Source organism: Oncorhynchus tshawytscha, unplaced genomic scaffold, assembly GCF_018296145.1.
Source record: "Oncorhynchus tshawytscha isolate Ot180627B unplaced genomic scaffold, Otsh_v2.0 Un_contig_6133_pilon_pilon, whole genome shotgun sequence".
NCBI lineage: Eukaryota > Metazoa > Chordata > Actinopteri > Salmoniformes > Salmonidae > Oncorhynchus > Oncorhynchus tshawytscha.
In genome coordinates, this window is record NW_024608148.1 from 22,941 (window position 1) to 50,770 (window position 27,830).

The window sequence follows — 27,830 nt, forward strand, 5'->3', positions numbered from 1 at the left end:
CCCTGTTAGAAGGAACTAGCTACCCCACTGAGTCCCCTGTTAGAAGGAACAAGCTACCCCCTGTTAGAAGGAACAAGCTACCCCACTGAATACCCTGTTAGAAGGAACTAGCTACCCCCTGTGAGAAGGAACTAGGTAAGTTAGATAGAGACACGGGGGCATTATGAAACGTTATAGTATAGCAGGAAGGTAGATAGAGACAGGGACATTATGAAACGTTATAGTATAGCAGGAAGAGAGATAGAGACACGGGGACATTATGAAACGTTATAGTATAGCAGGAAGGTAGATAGAGACACGGGGACATTATGAAACGTTATAGTATAGCAGGAAGGTAGATAGAGACACGGGGACATTATGAAACGTTATAGTATAGCAGGAAGGTAGATAGAGACACGGGGACATTATGAAACGTTATAGTATAGCAGGAAGAGACACAGGGACATTAAATGTTTGGAGGCTGCATCCAGGCTGTAAAGCAGGAAGGTAGAAAGAGACATCTTGGCAAATCCAGTCCCACTACTTTGTTTCCATTTCAATCAGGGACCGATTTAGACCTGTCACAACAAAGTGGGTTAATTATCAGGTTGAACAGAAATCCAGCCGGATCTCATTTGTATTTATTTTTATTTAACCTTTATTTAACCTGGGTTAGAGTTGAATACTACAGCAGTAGTCTATATATGTATAACTTGTCAGTGATTGGACACCAAGTTGATTGACAAACTGATTAGCCAAGACTCTGGAATCCGTTTTCAGTACATTAACGTACAATGTTTAGTTTGTCAGACTGTTTACTGGACCATGTTTATATCATGTGGATGTTGTTTAGTTTGTCAGACTGTTTACTGGACCATGTTTATATCATGTGGATGTTGTTTAGTTTGTCAGACTGTTTACTGGACCATGTTTATATCATGTGGATGTTGTTTAGTTTGTCAGACTGTTTACTGGACCATGTTTATATCATGTGGATGTTGTTTAGTTTGTCAGACTGTTTACTGGACCATGTTTATATCATGTGGATGTTGTTTAGTTTGTCAGACTGTTTACTGGACCATGTTTATATCATGTGGATGTTGTTTCGTTTGTCAGACTGTTTACTGGACCATGTTTATATCATGTGGATGTTGTTTCGTTTGTCAGACTGTTTATATCATGTGGATGTTGTTTAGTTTGTCAGACTGTTTGTATCATGTGGATGTTGTTTAGTTTGTCAGACTGTTTACTGGACCATGTTTATATCATGTGGATGTTGTTTAGTTTGTCAGACTGTTTACTGGACCATGTTTATATCATGTGGATGTTGTTTAGTTTGTCAGACTGTTTATATCATGTGGATGTTGTTTAGTTTGTCAGACTGTTTGTATCATGTGGATGTTGTTTAGTTTGTCAGACTGTTTACTGGACCATGTTTATATCATGTAGATGTTGTTTAGTTTGTCAGACTGTTTGTATCATGTGGATGTTGTTTAGTTTGTTAATGAATACACTTGAATAAAAATGCTGTACATCTTTCAGGATTTTTTATTTTTATTTAACCTTTATTTAACTAGGCAAGTCAGTTAAGAACAAATTCTTATTTTCAATGACGGCCTAGGAACAGTGGTTAACTGCCTGTTCAGGGGCAGAACTGCCTGTCAGCTCAGGGATTTGAACTTGCAACCTTCCGTTTACTAGTCCAACACTCTAACCACTAGGCTACCCTGCCACCCCGATAAAAAAACTTGTGCTAAATTACTGTATTGTAAAGGGACAATATCACCACTAAATTACTGTGTTGTAAAGGGACAATATCACCACTAAATTATTGTATTGTAAAGGGACAGTATCACCACTAAATTACTGTGTTGTAAAGGGACAGTATCACCACTAAATCCCTATAGAAGACAGTAGTCAATAATATCACCACTAAAGTACTGTGTTGTAAAGGGACAATATCACCACTAAATTACTGTGTTGTAAAGGGACAATATCACCACTAAATTACTGTGTTGTAAAGGGACAATATCACCACTAAATTACTGTGTTGTAAAGGGACAATATCACCACTAAATTACTGTATTGTAAAGGGACAATATCAACACTAAATTACTGTGTTGTAAAGGGACAGTATCACCACTAAATCCCTACAGAAGACAGTAGTCAAGTCAAGGGTGAAATATAGGAAACATGTCAACTGTTTTGTATGAAGGGATGAATAGAGAAACCTTGATATGAGTGGTGGCCACAATACTGAAATCCTCATGAGGGGTCAGAGCATGTTCTGAGTACGTAAGAGTGCAGATCAGATAGAGCAACGTCAGCATGGTAAAGGGTAGAGGGACCAGAGCAGAGGGACCAGAGCATGGTAAAGGGACCAGAGCATGGTAAAGAGACCAGAGCATGGTAAAGGGACCAGAGCATGGTAAAGGGGCCAGAGAATGGTAAAGGGACCAGAGCATGGTAAAGAGACCAGAGCATGGTAAAGGGACCAGAGCATGGTAAAGGGGCCAGAGCATGGTAAAGGGGCCAGAGAATGGTAAAGGGACCAGAGCATGGTAAAGAGACCAGAGCATGGTAAAGGGACCAGAGCATGGTAAAGGGGCCAGAGCATGGTAAAGGGGCCAGAGCATGGTAAAGGGGCCAGAGCATGGTAAAGGGGCCAGAGCATGGTAAGGGGCCAGAGCATGGTAAAGGGGCCAGAGCATGGTAAAGGGGCCAGAGCATGGTAAAGGGGCCAGAGAATGGTAAAGGGACCAGAGCATGGTAAAGAGACCAGAGCATGGTAAAGGGACCAGAGCATGGTAAAGGGGCCAGAGCATGGTAAAGGGGCCAGAGCATGGTAAAGGGGCCAGAGCATGGTAAAGGGGCCAGAGGGACCAGAGCATGGAAAAGGGACCAGAGGGACCAGAGCATGGTAAAGGGACCAGAGCATGGTAAAGGGACCAGAGGGACCAGAGCATGGTAAAGGGACCAGAGGGACCAGAGCATGGTAAAGGGACCAGAGCGACCAGAGCATGGTAAAGGGACCAGAGGGACCAGAGCATGGTAAAGGGACCAGAGGGACCAGAGCATGGTAAAGGGACCAGAGCATGGTAAAGGGACCAGAGCATGGTAAAGGTGCCAGAGCATGGTAAAGGGACCAGAGGGACCAGAGCATGGTAAAGGGACCAGAGGATGGTAAAGGGACCAGAGCATGGTAAAGGGGCCAGAGCATGGTAAAGGGACCAGAGGGACCAGAGCATGGTAAAGGGACCAGAGGGACCAGAGCATGGTAAAGGGACCAGAGCATGGTAAAGGGGCCAGAGGGACCAGAGCATGGTAAAGGGACCAGAGGGACCAGAGCATGGTAAAGGGACCAGAGCATGGTAAAGGGACCAGAGCATGGTAAAGGGGCCAGAGAATGGTAAAGGGACCAGAGGGACCAGAGCATGGTAAAGGGACCAGAGGGACCAGAGCATGGTAAAGGGACCAGAGCATGGTAAAGGGGCTAGAGGGACCAGAGCATGGTAAAGGGACCAGAGCATGGTATAGGGACCAGAGCATGGTATAGGGACCAGAGCATGGTAAAGGGACCAGAGCATGGTAAATGGACCAGAGCATGGTAAAGGGACCAGAGGGACCACAGCATGGTAAAGGGACCAGAGGGACCACAGCATGGTAAAGGGACCAGAGGGACCAGAGCATGGTAAAGGGACCAGAGGGACCAGAGCATGGTAAAGGGAACAGAGCATGGTAAAGGGGCCAGAGCATGGTAAAGGGGCAAGAGGGGCCAGAGCATGGTAAAGGGACCATAGCATGGTAAAGGGACCAGAGCATGGTAAAGGGGCCAGAGCATTGTAAAGGGACCAGAGCATGGTAAAGGGACCAGAAGGACCAGAGCATGGTAAAGGGACCAGAGCATTGTAAAGGGACCAGAGGGACCAGAGCATGGTAAAGGGGCCAGAGGGACCAGAGCATGGTAAAGGGACCAGAGGGACCAGAGCATGGTAAAGGGACCAGAGCATTGTAAAGGGACCAGAGGGACCAGAGCATGGTAAAGGGACCAGAGGGACCAGAGCATTGTAAAGGGACCAGAGCATGGTAAATGGGCCAGAGCATGGTAAAGGGACCAGAGGGACCAGAGCATTGTAAAGGGACCAGAGCATGGTAAAGGGACCAGAGCATGGTAGGGACCAGAGCGTGGTAAAGGAACCAGAGCATGGTAAAGGGACCAGAGCGTGGTAAAGGAACCAGAGGGACCAGAGCATGGTAAAGGGACCAGAGCATGGTAAAGGGACCAGAGGGACCAGAGCATGGTAAAGGAACCAGAGGGAGCAGAGCATGGTGAAGGGACCAGAGCATGGTAAAGGGGCCAGAGGGACCAGAGCATGGTAAATCACCATGAGGGATGATTGTTTCATTCACCATGATAGTTATTTGGTGAATGGATGAGTTTACTTGTCAGACAGAGTCCACTTGTTAATTGGTGAATGGATGAGTGTACCTGTTAGAGAGTCAACTTGTTAATTGGTGAATGGATGAGTTTACCTGTCAGAGAGAGAGTCAACTTGTTAATAGGTAAATGGATGAGTTTTACTCCTCTCCTCGATGGGGATCAGAAGGTGGATAATGTTGTGTGTGTTAACTGTAGAGGGGGTGATGTTGCTGGGTATCTGAAGGTGGATAATGTTGTGTGTGTTAACTGTAGAGGGGGTGATGTTGCTGGGGATCTGAAGGTGGATAATGTTGTGTGTGTTAACTGTAGAGGGGGTGATGTTGCTGGGTATCTGAAGGTGGATAATGTTGTGTGTGTTAACTGTAGAGGGGGTGATGTTGCTGGGTATCTGAAGGTGGATAATGTTGTGTGTGTTAACTGTAGAGGGGTGATGTTGCTGGGTATCTGAAGGTGGATAATGTTGTGTGTGTTAACTGTAGAGGGGGTGATGTTGCTGGGGATCTGAAGGTGGATAATGTTGTGTGTGTTAACTGTAGAGAGGGTGATGTTGCTGGGTATCTGAAGGTGGATAATGTTGTGTGTGTTAACTGTAGAGAGGGTGATGTTGCTGGGTATCTGAAGGTGGATAATGTTGTGTGTGTTAACTGTAGAGGGGTGATGTTGCTGGGTATCTGAAGGTGGATAATGTTGTGTGTGTTAACTGTAGAGAGGGTGATGTTGCTGGGGATCTGAAGGTGGAAAATGTTGTGTGTGTTAACTGTAGAGGGGTGATGTTGCTGGGTATCTGAAGGTGGATAATGTTGTGTGTGTTAACTGTAGAGGGGGTGATGTTGCTGGGTATCTGAAGGTGGATAATGTTGTGTGTGTTAACTGTAGAGGGGGTGATGTTGCTGGGTATCTGAAGGTGGATAATGTTGTGTGTGTTAACTGTAGAGGGGTGATGTTGCTGGGTATCTGAAGGTGGATAATGTTGTGTGTGTTAACTGTAGAGGGGGTGATGTTGCTGGGGGTGATGTTGCTGGGTATCTGAAGGTGGATAATGTTGTGTGTGTTAACTGTAGAGGGGTGATGTTGCTGGGTATCTGAAGGTGGATAATGTTGTGTGTGTTAACTGTAGAGGGGTGATGTTGCTGGGTATCTGAAGGTGTGTTAACTGATGTTGCTGGGTATCTGAAGGTGGATAATGTTGTGTGTGTTAACTGTAGAGGGGGTGATGTTGCTGATCTGAAGGTGGATAATGATAATGTTGTGTGTGTTAACTGTAGAGGGGGTGATGTTGCTGGGTATCTGAAGGTGGATAATGTTGTGTGTGTTAACTGTAGAGGGGTGATGTTGCTGGGTATCTGAAGGTGGATAATGTTGTGTGTGTTAACTGTAGGGGGTGATGTTGCTGGGTATCTGAAGGTGGATAATGTTGTGTGTGTTAACTGTAGAGGGGTGATGTTGCTGGGTATCTGAAGGTGGATAATGTTGTGTGTGTTAACTGTAGAGGGGGTGATGTTGCTGGGTATCTGAAGGTGATAATGTTGTGTGTGTTAACTGTAGAGGGGGTGATGTTGCTGGGTATCTGAAGGTGGATAATGTTGTGTGTGTTAACTGTAGAGGGGTGATGTTGCTGGGTATCTGAAGGTGGATAATGTTGTGTGTGTTAACTGTAGGGGTGATGTTGCTGGGTATCTGAAGGTGATGTTGCTGGGTATCTGAAGGTGGATAATGTTGTGTGTGTTAACTGTAGAGGGGGTGATGTTGCTGGGTATCTGAAGGTGGATAATCTGAGGGTGAGGTGGATAATGTTGTGTGTGTTAACTGTAGAGGGGGTGATGTTGCTGGGTATCTGAAGGTGGATAATGTTGTGTGTGTTAACTGTAGAGGGGGTGATGTTGCTGGGTATCTGAAGGTGGATAATGTTGTGTGTGTTAACTGTAGAGGGGTGATGTTGCTGGGTATCTGAAGGTGGATAATGTTGTGTGTGTTAACTGTAGAGGGGGTGATGTTGCTGGGTATCTGAAGGTGGATAATGTTGTGTGTGTTAACTGTAGAGGGGTGATGTTGCTGGGTATCTGAAGGTGGATAATGTTGTGTGTGTTAACTGTAGAGGGGGTGATGTTGCTGGGTATCTGAAGGTGGATAATGTTGTGTGTGTTAACTGTAGAGGGGGTGATGTTGCTGGGTATCTGAAGGTGGATAATGTTGTGTGTGTTAACTGTAGAGGGGGTGATGTTGCTGGGTATCTGAAGGTGGATAATGTTGTGTGTGTTAACTGTAGAGAGGGTGATGTTGCTGGGTATCTGAAGGTGGATAATGTTGTGTGTGTTAACTGTAGAGAGGGTGATGTTGCTGGGTATCTGAAGGTGGATAATGTTGTGTGTGTTAACTGTAGAGGGGGTGATGTTGCTGGGGATCTGAAAGTCTCCGGTGTGAGAGAGGCAGGTTAAAATGACCAGAGTCAGAGTCGAGGAGGATGGGTCACGGGGCGAGGGGGATCCTAAGAGGATCCCTGTGAGTAGTAAAATTTGTTCCAGCGCATTAGGGATCGGCCAACACTTGATTTATACTTCAGTAAAGGTTGGCTTCTTAGCATTCATAACAATGGTTATGAAACTGTACCACATCAACGGAATGTAAAAACAACAGGAAAAACTAGATGCTGTGGTGGCAACTGCAGAGATGTATTTTGGGGTATATGAAATGTTAACTTCAGAAGAGTTAGTGTGTTGAGGTGGTGGGGGGGTCCCATCCTATCAGACCGTCGGCATGGTGAAACGAGCAGATAGGGGTCAAAGTGTGTGAGAATGGGGTAAGTGGCTTTTTAAAAATGAGGGTAGATGGTGATGTCAAGGGGCTCTATTTAATTTCTTTCTTAGAGGAACAAGACTAATGAAGAGAATTGAATGTAGATCTTGTTTGCCTTCACCTCCCTTATCTCGCCTCACTTGCTCACATCCTATATAGACTTATATTATATTATATTTTTCTACTGTATTATTGACTGTATGTTTGTTTTACTCCATGTTGTTATATGTGTCGAACTGCTTTGCTTTATCTTGGTCAGGGTCACAGTTGTAAATGAGAACTTGTTCTGGTTAAATAAAGGTGAAATAAAAATAAATAAACTAAAAATACCGACCACGTCGGTGAACTGCCCTCTCACTCCAGTCCGGTAGGTGGCGGTGTATAAACACACACCTAACAGTTGGATGCGATCCGCCAAGAAGAAAGTCCCCGCGTCTGTAGTTGGTTCAAACCCCCGGGTCAGAGGAATGACAAATGCGTGGTGCTCATAACTAGAGGTGTTGTTTTTGTTTATTTTTAAACGAGTTTTACTTATATAATAACGATTTAAAAAATAAAATAAAAAGCTTCCGTTAAAAATCATATGGACAAGACAACACCGTAAGAACATAATTATTTTATTTTTTTTTGACCGATTTTGCCTCGTCACTTGAAATACCGTTTCAGTTTCCGCCTGAACGGGCTGCTAACCAGTTAGCATGCTAACTATCTAGCCTGTCTTCACACGAAAATAGTCAAATAACACGAACAACGCAACGACTAAACTAATACACGCAGATTCATTCCGTGTTATTTAACTCGTAAAAATAGTATACGTTTACTACTTGAATCGTCGACTTTTCTGGGTTGGAAAACAACCCGTTTTAAGTGAGCTAAGTTGTTAGCCACATCACAACATAACTACCGTGAGGACGGTCACCGGGAGCCTCCCGGTCCCCGCGTCTACAGACGGACAATTATGGAAGTGAAATAACTATAATATAACCAACTCCTACATTTCATATTGTTCATTTATATATCAAATAAAACATGTCAGCCAGTGGTTTCTCCGACCTGCGGGAAAAGCTGAAGTCCATGACTCCTCACCGGGACAATTACAAAAACAGAGTTACCGATAAGGACGACAGTTACAAAAATAGGAAAGTTAAAGTTACCGACGGAGGTAGTAGTAACGGGAACGGCCGGAAGCGGAAGCACCGAGATTCCTCCGAGGATGAGGTCGAGCCTGTGGAGTCCCGTGAGCAGGTATGACCTGCTGTTGACACTGAACTTCTCTGAGATGAATCCAATTCAAAGTATGAATCAATATCTCTGTCTTTTCCCCCCACTTTCTTTCTCTCTCTCCATCTCTCTCCCTCCATCTCTCTCTCTCCATCTCTCTCTCCCTCCATCTCCATCTCCCTCCATCTCTCTCTCCCTCCATCTCTCTCCTCCATCTCTCTCTCTCCTCCATCTCTCTCCCTCCATCTCTCTCTCTCTCCTCCATCTCTCTCTCCTCATCTCTCTCATCTCTCTCTCTCCATCTCTCTCCCTCCATCTCTCCATCTCCCTCCATCTCTCTCTCCATCTCTCTCTCTCCATCTCCCTCCATCTCTCTCTCCATCTCTCCTCTCTCTCTCTCTCTCTCCATCTCTCTCTCCCTCCATCTCTCTCTCTCCATCTCTCTCCATCTCTCTCTCCATCTCTCCCTCCATCTCTCTCTCCATCTCTCTCTCCCTCCATCTCCTCTCTCCATCTCTCTCTCCCTCCATCTCTCTCTCTCCATCTCTCTCTCCATCTCTCTCTCCTCCATCTCTCTCTCTCCATCTCTCTCTCCCTCTCTCTCTCTCCATCTCTCTCTCTCCATCTCCATCTCTCTCTCTCTCCATCTCTCTCTCCCTCCATCTCCCTCCATCTCTCTCCATCTCTCTCTCCCTCCATCTCTCTCCATCTCTCTCTCCCTCCATCTCTCTCCATCTCTCTCTCTCCTCCATCTCTCTCTCTCCATCCTCTCTCCTCTCTCTCTCTCCATCTCTCTCCATCTCTCTCTCCCTCCATCTCTCTCCATCTCTCTCTCCCTCCATCTCCCTCCATCTCTCTCCATCTCTCTCCCTCCATCTCTCTCCCTCCATCTCTCTCTCCCTCCATCTCTCTCCATCTCCCTCCATCTCTCTCTCCCTCCATCTCATCTCTCTCTCCATCCTCTCTCTCCCTCCATCTTTCTCTCTCCCTCCATCTCTCTCCCTCCATCTTTCTCTCTCCCTCCATCTCCCTCCCTCCGTCCATCTCTCTCTCCCTCCATCGCCCTCCCTCCATCTCTCTCTCGCCCTCCCTCCATCTCTCTCTCCATCTCCCTCCAGGAGGCGAGGCGTGTCCAGAGTGGCATTGTTCAGGTAGAGGTCTTCTCTAAAGAGGACTGTGATGTCATTGAGGGCAAGATAAATGAGGTGGTTGCTAACGGAGAAGCGGGGCTTTACCGGGAACACACCGTAGATCGGGCACCCTACGGAACAAATATTTCTTTGGAGAGGTGAGGTCACGCACCTGTTGTTCCTCTCTTGGCCTCTACCCCCCCCATCTTCCTCTTTGTCTCTAACACTCCTATCTTTCTCTCCTCGCCTCTCTTTCGCTCTGTCTCCAAACCCCTCTCTTCCTCCCTCTCTCTGTCTCTAAACCCCTCTCTCTGTCTCTAAACCCCTCTCTTCCTCCCTCTCTCTGTCTCTAAACCCCTCTCTTCCTCTCTCACCTCGTCTCGTCTTCCAGGGCTATACATACGGGGCCCAGCTAGAGAAGAGAGGACCTGGTCAGGAGAGATTGTACCCTAAAGGAGAGGTGGACGACATCCCGACCTGGGTTCACGACCTCGTCATCACTAAACTGGTCGCCAGCGGGGTCGTACCTGAAGGTAATAACTTTTAACCTCTAACATCCTGTTCGTTACTCAACCCCAGCCCACTTCCTGTCTCAGATTTTACCTTAACGTGCTCCAGCCCACTTCCTGTCTCAAATTTGACCTTAATGTGCTCCAGCCCACTTCCTGTCTCCGATTTGACCTTAACTGTGCTCCAGCCCACTTCCTGTCTCCGATTTGACCTTAACTGTGCTTCCTGTCTCCTGCTTCCTGTCTCCTGTTGTTGATGTTGTTGTTGTCCTGTAGGTTTTGTGAACTCAGCGGTGATCAACGACTACCAACCAGGCGGCTGCATCGTGTCACATGTCGACCCGCTCCACATCTTCGCCCGGCCAATCGTATCCGTGTCCTTCTTCTCAGACTCGGCCCTCTGCTTCGGCTGCCGCTTCCAGTTTAAACCAATCAGAGTGTCTGAGCCCGTCCTTGAGCTTCCTGTCAGGAGAGGAAGTGTTACTGTCCTCAGGTAGGCGAGGGAGGTGGAGAGAGAGAGAGAGAGTGTGTGAGAGGGAGAGGTGTGATGTCATAGTGTTCTCTCTCCTCTCAGTGGCTACGCGGCTGATGACATCACCCACTGTATCCGCCCCCAGGACATCAAGGAGAGACGAGCCGTCATCATCCTCAGGAAGTATGTCTGTCACCATGACAACCAAGAGTTAGCAGGTTGACTGTGGCGTCAGGCTATTGCACTAACTCTCTCTCTCTCTCTCTGTGTGTGTGTGTGTGTGTCTGTCTATGGTGTGGTATGGGTGTTGTGTGCAGGACGAGACCAGATGCTCCCCGTGTAGACCAGAGCCCCTCCCCTAACCCCTCCCCCTGAGAGACACGCCCCTCTGAAGGCCAAACGCTCTCACCGCAGAGCTGACCCAGACGCTGCACACAGGTACTCACACACTGGGAGACACACTCACACACAGGACCAGAGCCCCTCCCCTAACTCCTCCTACCTGAGATACAGGACCAGAGCCCCTCCCCTAACTCCTCCTACCTGAGATACAGGTAGTCACACACAGGACCAGAGCCCCTCCCCTAACTCCTCCTACCTGTGATACAGGACTAGAGCCCCTCCCCTAACTCCTCCTACCTGAGATACAGGACCAGAGCCCCTCCCCTAACTCCTCCTACCTGAGATACAGGACTAGAGCCCCTCCCCTAACTCCTTCTACCTGAGATACAGGACTAGAGCCCCTCCCCCCTAACTCTTCTTCTCTCTCTGTCAGACCGAGGGTTCTGGAGATGGATAAGGAGGAGAATCGTCACTCCTCCTCTTCGTCCCGCCTTCATCGCCGTAGCAACAGCTCCGAGAACTACTGGAGGCGGAGCCGAGATGGCGACGTGTCACGCAAGGTCAAGATGCGGCGTCACTGAACACCGGACTGGATGGGCTCAGAGAGAGAGAGAGAGTGTGTGTGTGTGTGTGAGTGAGTGAGGGCGGGCATTGGATCGTCAGTCTGTTAAACCCCCCTGCATGCTCGGATGGATGGAACACGCCACGAGGCTGTCAGCCAATCAGAGACTGGCCTGAGGACAGGGGGCGGGGTTACAGTAAGACTGTGGGAAGTTCTATTGTTGCTATGCTGCCAACCCCCTGTTGCTACGCTCCCCCCCCCATGTCCTAGTAAACAGTGTTTCTGTAGGAACTAACTCCTCCGTGGTTCAGTGGACAGAGACCCTATGGGGGAGATGAATGGTGTTTCTGTAGGAACTAACTCCTCCGTGGTTCAGTGGACAGAGACCCTATGGGGGAGATGAATGGTGTTTCTGTAGGAACTAACTCCTCCGTGGTTCAGTGGACAGAGACCCTATGGGGGAGATGAATGGAACTAACTCCTCCGTGGTTCAGTGGACAGAGACCCTATGGGGGAGAGGAATGGTGTTTCTAGGAACTAACTCCTCCGTGGTTCAGTGGACAGAGACCCTATGGGGGAGATGAATGGTGTTTCTGTAGGAACTAACTCCTCCGTGGTTCAGTGGACAGAGATGGGGAGATGAATGGTGTTTCTGTAGGAACTAACTCCTCCGTGGTTCAGTGGACAGAGACCCTATGGGGGAGATGAATGGTGTTTCTGATATAAAATAAGGTCTAGGAACTAACTCCTCCGTGGTTCAGTGGACAGAGACCCTATGGGGGAGATGAATGGTGTTTCTGTAGGAACTAACTCCTCTGTGGTTCAGTGGACTGGGGGAGATGAATGGTGTTTCTGTAGGAACTAACTCCTCCGTGGTGGACAGAGACCCTATGGGGGAGATGAATGGTGTTTCTTTAGGAACTAAAATGGACAGAGACCCTACAGGTCCTCAGTGGACAGAGACCCTATGGGGAGATGAATGGTGTTTCTGTAGGAACTAACTCCTGATATTGAATCAGGTTCAGTGGACAGAGACCCTATGGGGAGATGAATGGTGTTTCTGTGTTTCCTGTGGACAGGAACTGAAACTTCCTCCGTGGTTCAGTGGACAGAGACCCTATGGGAGATGAATGGTGTTTCTGTAGGAACTAACTCCTCCGTGGACAGAGACCCTATGGGGGAGATGAATTAACTCCTCCGTGGTTCAGTGGACAGAGACCCTATGGGGTATGAAGGTGTTTCTGTAGGAACTAACTCCTCCGTGGTTCAGTGGACAGAGTATGGGGGAGATGAATGGTGTTTCTGTAGGAACTAACTCCTCCGTGGTTCAGTGGACAGAGACCCTATGGGGGAGATGGAACTGTTCCTCCTGGTTCAGGACAGTATAAATGAATGGGTTTCTGAACTGACGTTTCAGTGGACAGAGACCCTATGGGGAGATGAATCGGAACTAACTCCTCCTGGTTCAGTGGACAGAGATTGGGGAGATGAATGTTTCTGAAACTAATCCTTGGTTCAGTGGACAGAGACCCTATGGGGGAGATGAATCCTATTGGGGATATAAAATAAGGAATCGTTTAGTTCTTTACAGGCTCATCATTCATAAATGTCCTGTTAACTGACTGATATTATCAGAGGTAAAGACTTCATCATTAAGGTGATGTTAACTGACTGATATTATTATGCTAGTATAAGACCTTATTTTTCAGCGTTTATCCCCAAACCCCCTCCGTTCATTTCCCCAGTAGGAATGGCTGAACGGACCAGTAGGAATGCTGAACGGACCAGTAGGAATGAACGGACCAGTAGGAATGGCTGAACGGACCAGTAGGAATGGCTGAACGGACCAGTAGGAATGGCTAAACGGACCAGTAGGAATGGCTGAACGGACCAGTAGGAATGGTCTGTTCCAGTCAGTGATCTACCCTGTCACCCTGAACCAGTATAGGGAATCTGTTCCTGGGTCAGTGATCTACCCTGTCACCCTGAACCATTATCCAGGTATCTGTTCCTTCAGTGATCTACCCTGTCACCCTGAACCATTATAGGGAGGTAGTATCTGTTCCTGGGTCAGTGATCTACCCTGTCACCCTGAACCATTATAGGGAGGTAGTATCTGTTCCTGGGTCAGTGATCTACCCTGTCACCCTGAACCATTATAGGGAGGTAGTATCTGTTCCTGGGTCAGTGATCTACCCTGTCACCCTGAACCATTATAGGGAGGTAGTATCTGTTCCTGGGTCAGTGTTCTACCCTGTCACCCTGAACCATTATAGGGAGGTAGTATCTGTTCCTGGATCAGTGATCTACCCTGTCACCCTGAACCATTATAGGGAGGTAGTATCTGTTCCTGGGTCAGTGATCTACCCTGTCACCCTGAACCATTATAGGGAGGTAGTATCTGTTCCTGGGTCAGTGATCTACCCTGTCACCCTGAACCATTATAGGGAGGTAGTATCTGTTCCTGGGTCAGTGATCTACCCTGTCACCCTGAACCATTATAGGGAGGTAGTATCTGGGGGGACGACAACACCTTCAGTAGTAACGCCTTGGACCAGAGCTACGTCTTCCTCTAGTGTCTCTAAGCCCCCCCGTCCTGCATGTTACGTTGTTTACTACAGGACCTGTTGTTACAGTCACCTCTTTTACTTCATCTTTACCTTGACTTTTCCCATTGGTTGATTATAGTTATTTTATTGTTAGTTTGGGGTAGGGGGCGGGGGGCTTGTTCTCTGACAGATGCACAGCTTTTATTTCCGCTATGCTGATCAATTAGACAAATCACCAATTCTCAGGTGCTGATTTGGCCCGTAGACTTAATGAAACGTTTCAGAGGGGTGGAGAGGAGTCACGGCAGTACGTTTTCAAACCCCTCCTCCCTCCAGAACTTTAATTTTGAGCATCTGACGTTAAATACACAGGATTTAACTAAAGGGTGTAACCGTGGTTACAGCTGAACACCTGACCAGGGGCCACGTTCAGTCGCCGAAACGCGTTGTGAAACGTTGTGAAACGTTGTGAAACGTGAGCAGCTAGAAATGTCACGGATAGAGCCGACCACGGTTCCTTATTCTACGTCTGTCAGAGAGGCGTGTTTCTTCTACATAACATATTTCTACCTGAACGTTTTTCCACACGTTACGTCCCGCTGTAACCGTGGTAACCATGTCAACACCCCCCCTTCACCGGTCCGACCGGCCAATCAAACTTTCTGTTGCATATTCTAGAAAACATATATCTATGCTATATCCCTTTTTATTGTTCAGCTCAAACGGCATCCTGTTCCCTAGGTAACACTACTACTGGCCAGAGGGTCAGCCACCATCCTGTTCCCTAGGTAACACTACTACTGGCCAGAGGGTCAGCCACCATCCTGTTAACACCTACTGGCCAGAGGGTCAGCCACCATCCTGTTCCCTAGGTAACACTACTACTGGCCAGAGGGTCAGCCACCATCCTGTTCCCTAGGTAACACTACTACTGGCCAGAGGGTCAGCCACCTCATCAGAACCTAATATCTAACAAATTACACAACAAACACCTAATTAACACCTAAAACATAGTGGCTAAAGTAGTGCACTATAATAGGGAACAGGGAGCCGTTCGGGAGTGGGCTGACCTCTTAGTGTCTGTTGAGATGCCATGATGATGATGATGATAACATGTATGTAACATGGTTTGTAATAAGATGTACAGTTTAAAGACCTTTATGAATGGAAGAGCTGACTGACTGGCTGGTTTACTGTCTGTTACACAGAGGAACCATGGACTGTATAACATGTCCTATTGGTACACTGTTCCCTGTGCTGTGCACTTTGCTAGACCAGGGGTAGCAGCCCAATGGGTCCTGGTCAAACCTAGTTCACTACAGGAAGCCATTTGGGTTGCAGGTGAGTGTGGGGGGTTTGTTCAGTGAAGCCCTGTTGTAAACCTGCTGTTCAACTGACAGGGTTTATGTATAAAGAACTGTGGACTGATACATAATAGTAATGATCTGTTTAGGTTTTAGTTTAAACTGTAAAAAAAAGAACTGTTCCACAAAAATGCTTCCGTTTTAAAATAATATCTTCCTAAACTGTTTCTCTTCTTATTGGACTGAGTGGTTGTAAAGTTCTACTCCTTCTGGGAGAGGTGGACAGGACCAGAGTTAGTGGTTCTACTCCTGGGAGAGGTGGACAGGACCAGAGTGGGACAGGACCCAGAGGGACAGAACCAGAGTTAGTGGTTGTAAAGTTCTACTCCTGGGAGAATTGGACAGGCTCAATGGGACAGGTCTAGGTCCAGAGTGACAGGTTCAACGGGACAGGTCTAGGCCCAGAGTGACAGGCTCAACGGGACAAGTCTAGGTCCAGAGTGACAGGCCCAGGGTGACAGGTCTAGGTCCAGAGACCGGCTCAATGGGACAGGCCCAGAGTGACAGGCTCAACTGGACAGGTCTAGGCCCAGAGCGTGACAGGCCCCGAGTGTGACAGGCCCAGAGAGTGACAGGCCCCGAGAGAGTGACAGGCCCCGAGAGAGTGACAGGCCCCGAGAGAGTGACAGGCCCCGAGAGAGTGACAGGCCCCGAGAGTGTGACAGGCCCCGAGAGTGTGACAGGCCCCGAGAGTGTGACAGGCCCCGAAGGTGTGACAGGCCTTGAGAGTGTGACAGGCCCGAAGGTGGGACAGGCCCGAGAGTGTGCCCAGGACAGGCCCAGAGAGGGACAGGCCCAGAGAGGGACAGGCCCAGAGAGGGACAGGCCCAGAGAGGGACAGGCCCAGAGAGGGACAGGCCCAGAGAGGGACAGGCCCCGAGAGTGACAGGCCCCGAGAGTGTGACAGGCCCAGGTGTGCAGCTGTTCTAGCTGTTTGAAGCTCAACCCAACGGGACCCTTGACCGGTGAAAAAACCTTGGAGCTTAAATGAAATGCAGGACAAAAAGGGTCAACTCTGCTCCATCATTCAATGAGTCAGATGGCTCAGTCATCACAAAACACACTGATATTGACAAGGATTTACTGATCTACTGTGTACTCTGGTGCCACAAAGAGGACTTGGTCCTTAGATGTACATGGAGAGTGAATATGAATGACATGCATGTCAATCTCTCCTGGCTCAAAGTAGAGTAGAGGTTGACTTCATCACTACTTGTTTTTGTAAGAGGTATTGCCATGCTGAATGCACTGAGCTCTCTGTTTAAGACACAAGACATGCCACCAGAGGTCTGTTTAAACTACTGGCACACAGCTCAGACACCCATTCATACCCCACAAGACATGCCACCAGAGGTTTCTTCACAGTCCCCCAAGTCCAGAACAGACCATGGGAGGCGCACAGTGCTACATAGAGCCATGACTACATGGAACTCTATTCCACATCAGGTAACTGATGCAGCAGTAGAATCACATTTAAATAACAGGTAAAAATGTTGCTGGACACAGGAAGAGTAGCTGCTGCCTTGGCAGGAACTAATGGGTATCGATAATAAACCCCAGGAAGAGTAGCTGCTGCCTTGGCAGGAAAATAATAAACCCCAGGAAGAGTAGCTGCTGCCTTGGCAGGAACTAATGGGGATCCATAATAAACCCCAGGAAGAGTAACTGCTGCCTTGGCAGGAACTAATGGGGATCCATAATAAACCCCAGGAAGAGTAGCTGCTGCCTTGGCAGGAACTAATGGGGATCCATAATAAACCACAGGAAGAGTAACTGCCTTGGCAGGAACTAATGGGGATCCATAATAAACCCCAGGAAGAGTAGCTACTGCCTTGGCAGGAACTAATGGGGATCCATAATAAACCCCAGGAAGAGTAACTGCTGCCTTGGCAGGAACTAATGGGGATCCATAATAAACCCCAGGAAGAGTAGCTGCTGCCTTGGCAGGAACTAATGGGGATCCATAATAAACCCCAGGAAGAGTAGCTACTGCCTTGGCAGGAACTGATGGGGATCCATAATAAACACAACAACAAAAATAAGATGAAAAACGCGGGATTATGTGGTAATTAATTATCAAAACCAGGTCGAATTAATGTTCTCCGCAAATTGAAAAGGTAATACCGCGTTCACGTACTAGTAAATACTAGGACACTCTGAAATGTCCAACTTGCTAACTGGTTGAACGCAGGCAAATGTATAACTACAACCAGTTAGCAGGTCGGAAATGTCCCAGTTCCGACTAAATTGTGTTTTACACACAATAAATGTATGCGTGTTTTTGGGGTAAAATATAAATAAATACAACTCCCACCCCTTCAGCTGCAAAGACCCCAAACGTCAACGTCAGAACACAACGTCTCCTGCCATTGGTCCGCCTGGTTGTCAATTATATGGACAATGTAATGGGCGTGTTCCTCTGCCCAGGCGTTTCTTCCGCCTGCCAGATTTTTATTTTATTTTTTATTAACAACAAATCAATACATAAAGCACATGAGGGAACACAAGCATATATAGATTACAAACAATGGACAATCGAGCTAGGGGGTACAATATCACATTACAATTACACAAGGACCTTAAGGGACATGCATATAGCTACAATTCTAACAGCTTTTTTGTCCCGCCTGCCAGATCTTACAACCTTGACAGGTATTTTTACGTGTCATCTAAGAACATTATATATATATTTATTTATTTTTAAATCTAAGAACATTATATATGTCTATATTTAAAAAAAATATGTTTTAATATATTTTACATTTTTAATCTAAGAACATTATATGCCATCCGATGACGTGATGCGTAACGTCTGCGGGGATCCGTCCCTAGGTAACGGTAACTATGTGTGACGTCTTTTCATGGTGACAGAAAATCAAAAGACAAGATATGGTCGACTAGTCGGCTAAATAACGGTGCTTTTTATATTTTTATTTTAACAAAATGGATTGGAGTTTGAATACAATATAGCAGAAGTTGTAGATTGGTGAGTTGTCCCCGAACAGCTAAGCTAAATGATAACAACAGCTGTAGCTAGCTAACGTAATGTGGCTAACTTAACTAGCTAACGTAATGTGGCTAACTTAACTAGCTAACATAATGTGGCTAACTTAACTAGCTAACGTAATGTGGCTAACTTAACTAGCTAACATAATGTGGCTAACTTAACTAGCTAACGTAATGTGGCTAACTTAACTAGCTAACATAATGTGGCTAACTTAACTAGCTAACGTAATGTGCTAACTTAACTAGCTAACGTAATGTGGCTAACTTAACTAGCTAACGTAATGTGGCTAACTTAACTAGCTAACGTAATGTGGCTAACTTAACTAGCTAACGTAATGTGGCTAACTTAACTAGCTACATGGCTAACTAGTTTGTCTTGTTCGGATGCAAAACAACAGTTTTGTCCCGCCCATGTTGATATGCGGTGAGATCCGGGCCGCTGTCTTTTCACAGTAACATTACAGCGTTTTTGAATAGTTGATTTACTGCTAACCAGCTAACCTAGCTAGTTTCAAAACAAACATTTCACTGTACGGCGCCCATCCCACCTAACCAGACCAGCTGCAATTAAACACTGGGCGAAGGGGAGATAAACAGAGACGGTGCACCTCTATTAGCTTTGTAACTACTATCTCAGGCTAGCTAGCTATCACACACGTCCTCTTAACCTTGTCAATAGATATGGCTACAGCGAGTTAGATATATCGACCCCGTTATGTTGATGTGTGTTATTGTACTAGAAAAGGGTCAACATTTGGTGAATGAATAGCTCCCTTCTCAGCTGATGCCTGGAATTTGGAATTGGACAACGTGTCTCAGGTTGCACATACTGACACAGGGAGAATAAGTCAATATGGTCAATGGCAGATACATATGTAGAGAGTTTGGACGTTGAGATTCTGGTCCCTGGTAGTTGGTTGGTGGTTGTTATATCTGAGCAGGTCCAGGAATATACAGTAGCTGGAATATAATGTGACCTGCACAAATGGAGCTCATCTCAGTCTTTAAATAGACTGGTCTGATTACCAAATGACACCCATTTCCCTATATAGTGCACTACTTTTGGCCAGGGCCCTAGCACCCTTTTCCCTATATAGTGCACTACATTTGGCCAGAGCCCATAGAGAATAGGGTGTCATTTGGGATGAAGTCTTGGGCTCTGTCTAGTGCCAGGGTAGCCAAGGGGACATCCAATGATCTGACTCTACTTTCTGTCAGAGTGATCTGCTGAGGCTATTTCTGTCTGCCAGGTGCAGCAGGAGATAAATATGACACCAACATAAAACGGTCACGTAGAGCTGGGAAAGGAAAGTGTGACACAGGCCTGTCAGTCAACACCAGAGATAGGACTGGTTCAGTCTCTGGGACCTAGACCTGTCACCTCCTATCTCTGGTGTTGACTGACAGGACTGGTTCAGTCTCTAGGACCTAGACCTGTCACCTCCTATCTCTGGTGTTGACTGACAGGACTGGTTCAGTCTCTAGGACCTGGACCTGTCACCACCTGTCTCTGGTGTTGACTGACAGGACTGGTTCAGTCTCTAGGACCTTCTGGAGACTGAACCAGTCGTATACAGTACCAGTCAAAAGTTTGGACATTGTAGAATAATAGTGAAGGCAAAAATCATGGTTTGTGCTTAGTGGGACTATAATTTGTTTTTCAACAGGACAATGACCCAACACACCTCCAGGCTGTATAAGGGCTATTTGACCAAGAAGGAGGGTGATGGAGTGCTGCATCAGATGACCTGGCCTCCACAATCACCCGACCTCAACCCAATTGAGATGGTTTGGGATGAGTTGGACCGCAGAGTGAAGGAAAAACAGCCAACAAGTGCTCAGCATATGTGGGAACTCCTTCAAGACTGTTGTAAAAGCATTCCTCATGAAGCTGGTTGAGAGAATTCCAAGAGTGTGCAAAGCTCTCATCAAGGCAAAGGGTGGCTACTTTGAAGAATTTATTTACTACGTGATTCCATATGTGTTATTTCATAGTTTTGATGTCTTCACTATTATTCTACAATGTAGAAAATAGTAAAAAATAAAGAAAAACCCTTGAATGAGTAGGCGTGTCTAAACTTTTGACTGGTACTGTACATTTTTTAAAATTCCAGTCGGATAAACACTCCAAACCCGACGGCTCAGAGGCGTCTGCATGGTCCTAAAGCCTCGTTTTGTATCACATTCCAATGATAAAACTGGAGGGGGACAAAATGGCATTTCAGAATGTGGGGTGGAGGGGGGCATGTCCCCAGTGAAGGTTACGCCCCTGCCTATACATATATATCCCTCGACAGAAAGGGAAAGTCATCTCTCTCTCTCTCTGCTTCTTGTTTCTATCAGGTGACTCTGCCGGACAGGAAGTGATGGACTTCCGGTGGGGGAGGAGCCGGGGTGAGGAGGGCATCGCCGTGGTGATAAACTTCCTGCTGGCTAATGCCCGATTGGTCCTGGGAGTGGGAGGGGCCGCGGTGCTGGGCATCGCTACGTTGGCTGTCAAGAGGGTGAGAGAGAGAGTGTGACTTTCATCTGACTGAAAAAATCAACTAGCATCATAATTACTCATTACCGTTTTGTAGGTATTTAAGTCAGTCACAATTGACCCACAATGCATCACAGATTTTATGCACTCGAACAGGGCCTGTATGTGTGTGAGAGAGCGCATATGTGTGTGTCTGAACAATGGAAGTTCAGGTTTATAATGTGTCTGTAGTTGATAGAACGTGCAGGTTTATAATGTGTGTGTGTCTGTAGTTGATACAACGTGCAGGTTTATAATGTGTCTGTAGTTGATAGAACGTGCAGGTTTATAATGTGTGTGTGTCTGATAGTTGATAGTGCAGGTTTATAATGTGTCTGTAGTTGATAGAACGTGCAGGTTTATAATGTGTCTGTAGTTGATAGAACGTGCAGGTTTATAATGTGTCTGTAGTTGATAGAACGTGCAGGTTTATAATGTGTCTGTAGTTGAGACAACGTGCAGGTTTATAATGTGTGTGTGTCTGGAGTTGATAGAACATGCAGGTTTATAATGTGTGTGTGTCTGTAGTTGATAGAACGTGCAGGTTTATAATGTGTGTGTGTCTGGAGTTGATAGAACGTGCAGGTTTAGAATGTGTGTGTGTCTGTAGTTGATAGAACGTGCAGGTTTATAATGTGTCTGTAGTTGATAGAATGTGCAGGTTTATAATGTGTGTGTGTCTGTAGTTGATAGAACGCGCGGGCCGAGCGGCGGAGGACGAGAAGGTGGAACAGAAGATGTCAGAGAGCTGGGAGGAGCTTGGCTTAGTCTCCGCCTCCCCCAAGTCCATAAGGAAGGGGCTGGAGAGTGTGGTCATGAAACATGTCGCCAAGGCAACCAAACCACAGAAAGGTACAGGACTCTGATTACCACACCACTAATGATCCAGAAAGGTACAGGACACTGATCACCACACCACTAATGATCCAGAAAGGTACAGGACACTGATTACCACACCACTAATGATCCAGAAAGGTACAGGACACTGATCACCACACCACTAATGATCCAGAAAGGTACAGGACACTGATTACCACACCACTAATGATCCAGAAAGGTACAGGACACTGATCACCACACCACTAATGATCCAGAAAGGTACAGGACACTGATCACCATACCACACCACTAATGATCCAGAAAGGTACAGGACACTGATTACCACACCACACCACTAATGATCCAGAAAGGTACAGGACACTGATCACCACACCACTAATGATCCAGAAAGGTACAGGACACTGATCACCATACCACACCACTAATGATCCAGAAAGGTACAGGACACTGATTACCACACCACACCACTAATGATCCAGAAAGGTACAGGACACTGATTCACCACACCACTAATGATCCAGAAAGGTACAGGACACTGATTACCACACCACTAATGAACCAGAAAGGTACAGGACACTGATTACCACACTACACCACTAATGATCTAGAAAGGTACAGGACACTGATCACCACACCACTAATGATCCAGAAAGGTACAGGACACTGATACCACACACCACACCACTAATGATCCAGAAAGGTACAGGACACTGATTACCACACCACTAATGATCCAGAAAGGTACAGGACACTGATCACCACCACACCACTAATGATCCAGAAAGGTACAGGACACTGATTCACCACACCACTAATGATCCAGAAAGGTACAGGACACTGATTCACCACACCACTAATGATCCAGAAAGGTACAGGACACTGATCACCACACCACTAATGATCCAGAAAGGTACAGGACACTGATCACCACACCACTAATGATCCAGAAAGGTACAGGACACTGATCACCACACCACTAATGATCCAGAAAGGTACAGGACACTGATCACCACACCACTAATGATCCAGAAAGGTACAGGACACTGATCACCACACCACTAATGATCCAGAAAGGTACAGGACACTGATCACCATACCACACCACTAATGATCCAGAAAGGTACAGGACACTGATTACCACACCACACCACTAATGATCCAGAAAGGTACAGGACACTGATTACCACACCACTAATGAACCAGAAAGGTACAGGACACTGATTACCACACTACACCACTAATGATCTAGAAAGGTACAGGACACTGATCACCACACCACTAATGATCCAGAAAGGTACAGGACACTGATTACCACACCACTAATGATCCAGAAAGGTACAGGACACTGATTACCACACCACTAATGATCCAGAAAGGTACAGGACACTGATTACCACACCACTAATGATCCAGAAAGGTACAGGACACTGATTACCACACCACTAATGATCCAGAAAGGTACAGGACACTGATCACCATACCACACCACTAATGATCCAGAAAGGTACAGGACACTGATTACCACACCACACCACTAATGATCCAGAAAGGTACAGGACACTGATCACCACACCACTAATGATCCAGAAAGGTACAGGACACTGATCACCACACCACTAATGATCCAGAAAGGTACAGGACACTGATCACCACACACACCACTAATGATCCAGAAAGGTACAGGACACTGATTACCACACCACACCACTAATGATCCAGAAAGGTACAGGACACTGATCACCACACCACTAATGATCCAGAAAGGTACAGGACACTGATCACCACACCACTAATGATCCAGAAAGGTACAGGACACACCACTAATGACCCACAGGACACCACTAATGATCCAGAAAGGTACAGGACACTGATCACCACACCACTAATGATCCAGAAAGGTACAGGACACTGATCACCACACCACTAATGATCCAGAAAGGTACAGGACACTAATGATTACCACACTACACCACTAATGATCCAGAAAGGTACAGGACACTGATCACCACACCACTAATGATCCAGAAAGGTACAGGACACTGATTACCACACTACACCACTAATGATCCAGAAAGGTACAGGACACTGATCACCACACCACTAATGATCCAGAAAGGTACAGGACACTGATCACCACACCACTAATGATCCAGAAAGGTACAGGACACCACCACACCACTAATGATCCAGAAAGGTACAGGACACTGATCACCACACCACTAATGATCCAGAAAGGTACAGGACACTGATCACCACACCACTAATGATCCAGAAAGGTACAGGACACTGATCACCAGGACACCACACCACTAATGATCCAGAAAGGTACAGGACACTAATGATCCAGAAAGGTACAGGACCACACACCACTAATGATCCAGAAAGGTACAGGACACTGATTACCACACCACACCACTAATGATCCAGAAAGGTACAGGACACTGATTACAGGACACCACACCACTAATGATCCAGAAAGGTACAGGACACTGATCACCACACCACTAATGATCCAGAAAGGTACAGGACACTGATCACCACACTACACCACTAATGATCCAGAAAGGTACAGGACACTGATCACCACACCACACCACTAATGATCCAGAAAGGTACAGGACACTGATCACCACACCACACCACTAATGATCCAGAAAGGTACAGGACACTAATGACCCAGAAAGGTACAGGACACTGATCACCACACCACTAATGATCCAGAAAGGTACAGGACACTGATCACCACACCACTAATGATCCAGAAAGGTACAGGACACTGATCACCATACCACACCACTAATGATCCAGAAAGGTACAGGACACTGATTACCACACCACACCACTAATGATCCAGAAAGGTACAGGACACTGATCACCACACCACTAATGATCCAGAAAGGTACAGGACACTGATTACCACACCACTAATGAACCAGAAAGGTACAGGACACTGATTACCACACTACACCACTAATGATCTAGAAAGGTACAGGACACTGATCACCACACCACTAATGATCCAGAAAGGTACAGGACACTGATCACCACACCACTAATGATCCAGAAAGGTACAGGACACTGATTACCACACCACTAATGATCCAGAAAGGTACAGGACACTGATTCACACACACCACTAATGATCCAGAAAGGTACAGGACACTGATCACCACACCACTAATGATCCAGAAAGGTACAGGACACTGATTACCACACTACACCACTAATGATCCAGAAAGGTACAGGACACTGATCACCACACCACTAATGATCCAGAAAGGTACAGGACACTGATTCACCACCACACCACTAATGATCCAGAAAGGTACAGGACACTGGACACTGATTACCACACCACTAATGATCCAGAAAGGTACAGGACACTGATCACCACACCACTATGATCCAGAAAGGTACAGGACACTGATTACCACACCACTAATGAACCAGAAAGGTACAGGACACTGATTACCACACTACACCACTAATGATCTAGAAAGGTACAGGACACTGATCACACCACACCACTAATGATCCAGAAAGGTACAGGACACTGATTACCACACCACTAATGATCCAGAAAGGTACAGGACACTGATCACCACACCACTAATGATCCAGAAAGGTACAGGACACTGATCACCACACCACTAATGATCCAGAAAGGTACAGGACACTGATCACCACACTACACCACTAATGATCCAGAAAGGGACAGGACACTGATTACTACACCACTAATGATCCAGAAAGGTACAGGACACTGATTACCACACTACACCACTAATGATCCAGAAAGGTACAGGACACTGATCACCACACCACTAATGATCCAGAAAGGTACAGGACACTGATCACCATACCACACCACTAATGATCCAGAAAGGTACAGGACACTGATTACCACACCACTAATGATCCAGAAAGGTACAGGACACTGATCACCACACCACTAATGATCCAGAAAGGTACAGGACACTGATTACCACACCACTAATGATCTAGAAAGGTACAGGACACTGATCACCACACCACTAATGATCCAGAAAGTTACAGGACACTGATTACCACACCACTAATGATCCAGAAAGGTACAGGACACTGATCCCACACCACTAATGATCCAGAAAGGTACAGGACACTGATCACCACACCACTAATGATCCAGAAAGGTACAGGACACTGATCACCACACTACACCACTAATGATCCAGAAAGGTACAGGACACTGATCACCACACTACACCACTAATGATCCAGAAAGGGACAGGACACTGATTACTACACCACTAATGATCCAGAAAGGTACAGGACACTGATTACCACACTACACCACTAATGATCTAGAAAGGTACAGGACACTGATCACCACACCACTAATGATCCAGAAAGGGACAGGACACTGATCACCACACCACTAATGATCCAGAAAGGGACAGGACACTGATTACCACACCACTAATGATGCATGACAACACTATATCTCTACTGTTAACGTTGGTGGATTGAAGACTCGTTGGACATTGTAGTCATCTTCAGAGACTGACTGATCTACAAATCACCCTGCGTCATAAATACCCATTATTTGTAGATCAGTCAGTCACAATTTACCCATGATGCATCAGGGTTTTAATGCTCTCTGACACGGCCATTCTTTTTCCTATCTCTTCCTCCTTTCACTCTCTTGCGCTCTCTTTCTCACCCCACCCTCTCTCTCTTCTCTCTCTTTCTCACCCCATCCTCTCTGTCCTCTCTTCTTTCTCACCCCACCCTCTCTCTCCTCTCTCTTTCTCACCCCACCCTCTCTGTCCTCTCTCTTTCTCACCCCATCCTCTCTGTCCTCTCTCTCTTCTTTCTCACCCCACCCTCTCTGTCCTCTCTCTCTTTCTCACCCCATCCTCTCTCTCCTCTCTCTCTTTCTCACCCCACCCTCTGTCCTCTCTCTCTTTCTCACCCCACCCTCTCTGTCCTCTCTCTTTCTCACCCCACCCTCTCTGTCCTCTCTCTTTCTCACCCCATCCTCTCTGTCCCTCTCTCTTTCTCACCCCACCCTCTCTGTCCTCTCTCTTTCTCACCCCATCCTCTCTGTCCTCTCTCTCTCTTTCTCACCCCACCCTCTCTGTCTCTCTCTTTCTCACCCCATCCTCTCTCCTCTCTCTTTCTCACCCCATCCTCCTCTCTTTCTCACCCCATCCTCTCTCTCTCTCTCTTTCTCACCCCATCCTCTCTCCTCTCTCTCTTTCTCACCCCATCTTCTTTCTCACCCCATCTCTCTCTCTTTCTCACCCCATCCTCTCTCTTTCTCACCCCATCCTCTCTCTCTTTCTCACCCCATCTCTCTCTCTCTCTCTTTCTCACCCCATCCTCTCTCTTTCTCACCCATCCCCTCCTCTCTCTCTTTCTCACCCCACCCTCTCTCTCTCTCTCTTTCTCACCCCATACTCTCTCTCCTCTCTCTTTCTCACCCCATCCTCTCTCTCCTCTCTTCTTTCTCACCCCATCCTCTCTCTCCCTCTCTTCTTTCTCACCCCATCCTCTCTCTCCTCTCTCTCTAGCTGACCTGTGCCAACCCCATCCTCTCTCTCCTCTCTCTCTAGCTGACCTGTGCCAACCCCATCCTCTCTCTCCTCTCTCTCTAGCTGACCTGTGCCAGCCCCAGCAGCAGAAGTCTAGTCTAAATGAGAAGCCTGTCAATGCAGCAGAGCCCCAGAGACCCAAGAGCCTACAGCTGTCTCTCACCCTGCAGGTATGACCCTTGACCTCTAGCCAGGAGTTTACGTTGGTGTTCCTGGCTGACTGCATTGCATCAACATGACTGTGTGCGATCTGATTGTGTGGCCCAATTGGTAGAGCGTGGTACTTGCAACGTCAAGGATCGTGGGTTCGATTCCTGCTAGGGACAACCCTACGAAAAAACATTTTTCCACATGTTGTTACATTACTGCCTTATTCCGAAAGTTATTAAATAAAAAATGTTAAGGTATATAAGGTATTTCTGTTATTAGTAAAAATTCCTGAACTGTTTTTCTTTGTCGTTATGAGGTATTGTGTGTAGATTGATGAGGGGAAACAATTTAATTCATTTTAGAGAAAGGCTGTAA

The 27,830-nt window shown here is 46.7% G+C and overlaps 2 protein-coding genes and 2 long non-coding RNA genes across 6 annotated transcripts; all 4 read left to right on the top strand.

Annotated features, from left to right (window-relative positions):
- Positions 1–211: 211 nt before the first annotated feature.
- On the top strand, positions 212–1,518 carry LOC121843301. Its single transcript, XR_006081490.1, has 2 exons — positions 212–383; positions 433–1,518. It is a non-coding gene; the product is annotated as an uncharacterized LOC121843301 (long non-coding RNA).
- Positions 1,519–7,643: 6,125 nt separating this feature from the next.
- LOC112240808 (RNA demethylase ALKBH5) lies at positions 7,644–11,485 on the top strand. The gene is given in 9 exon segments (XM_042312895.1): positions 7,644–8,458; positions 9,553–9,694; positions 9,697–9,722; positions 9,956–10,097; positions 10,350–10,566; positions 10,648–10,728; positions 10,863–10,892; positions 10,894–10,983; positions 11,321–11,485. Coding segments are annotated over 9 exon segments (1,092 nt in total). The 5' UTR covers positions 7,644–8,242; the 3' UTR covers positions 11,469–11,485.
- Positions 11,486–13,466: 1,981 nt separating this feature from the next.
- Positions 13,467–15,529, top strand: LOC121843303. Its single transcript, XR_006081491.1, has 2 exons — positions 13,467–14,739; positions 14,871–15,529. It is a non-coding gene; the product is annotated as an uncharacterized LOC121843303 (long non-coding RNA).
- A 2,599-nt stretch (positions 15,530–18,128) lies between these two features.
- LOC121843305 (mitochondrial dynamics protein MID51-like) lies at positions 18,129–27,475 on the top strand (the record flags this gene model as incomplete). Of its 3 annotated transcripts, none has more annotated exon segments than XM_042312897.1 (4): positions 18,129–18,194; positions 20,712–20,872; positions 21,576–21,741; positions 27,285–27,475. In XM_042312897.1, coding segments are annotated over 4 exon segments (567 nt in total), but the record flags the coding sequence as incomplete, so codon positions are not given.
- Positions 27,476–27,830: the final 355 nt, after the last annotated feature.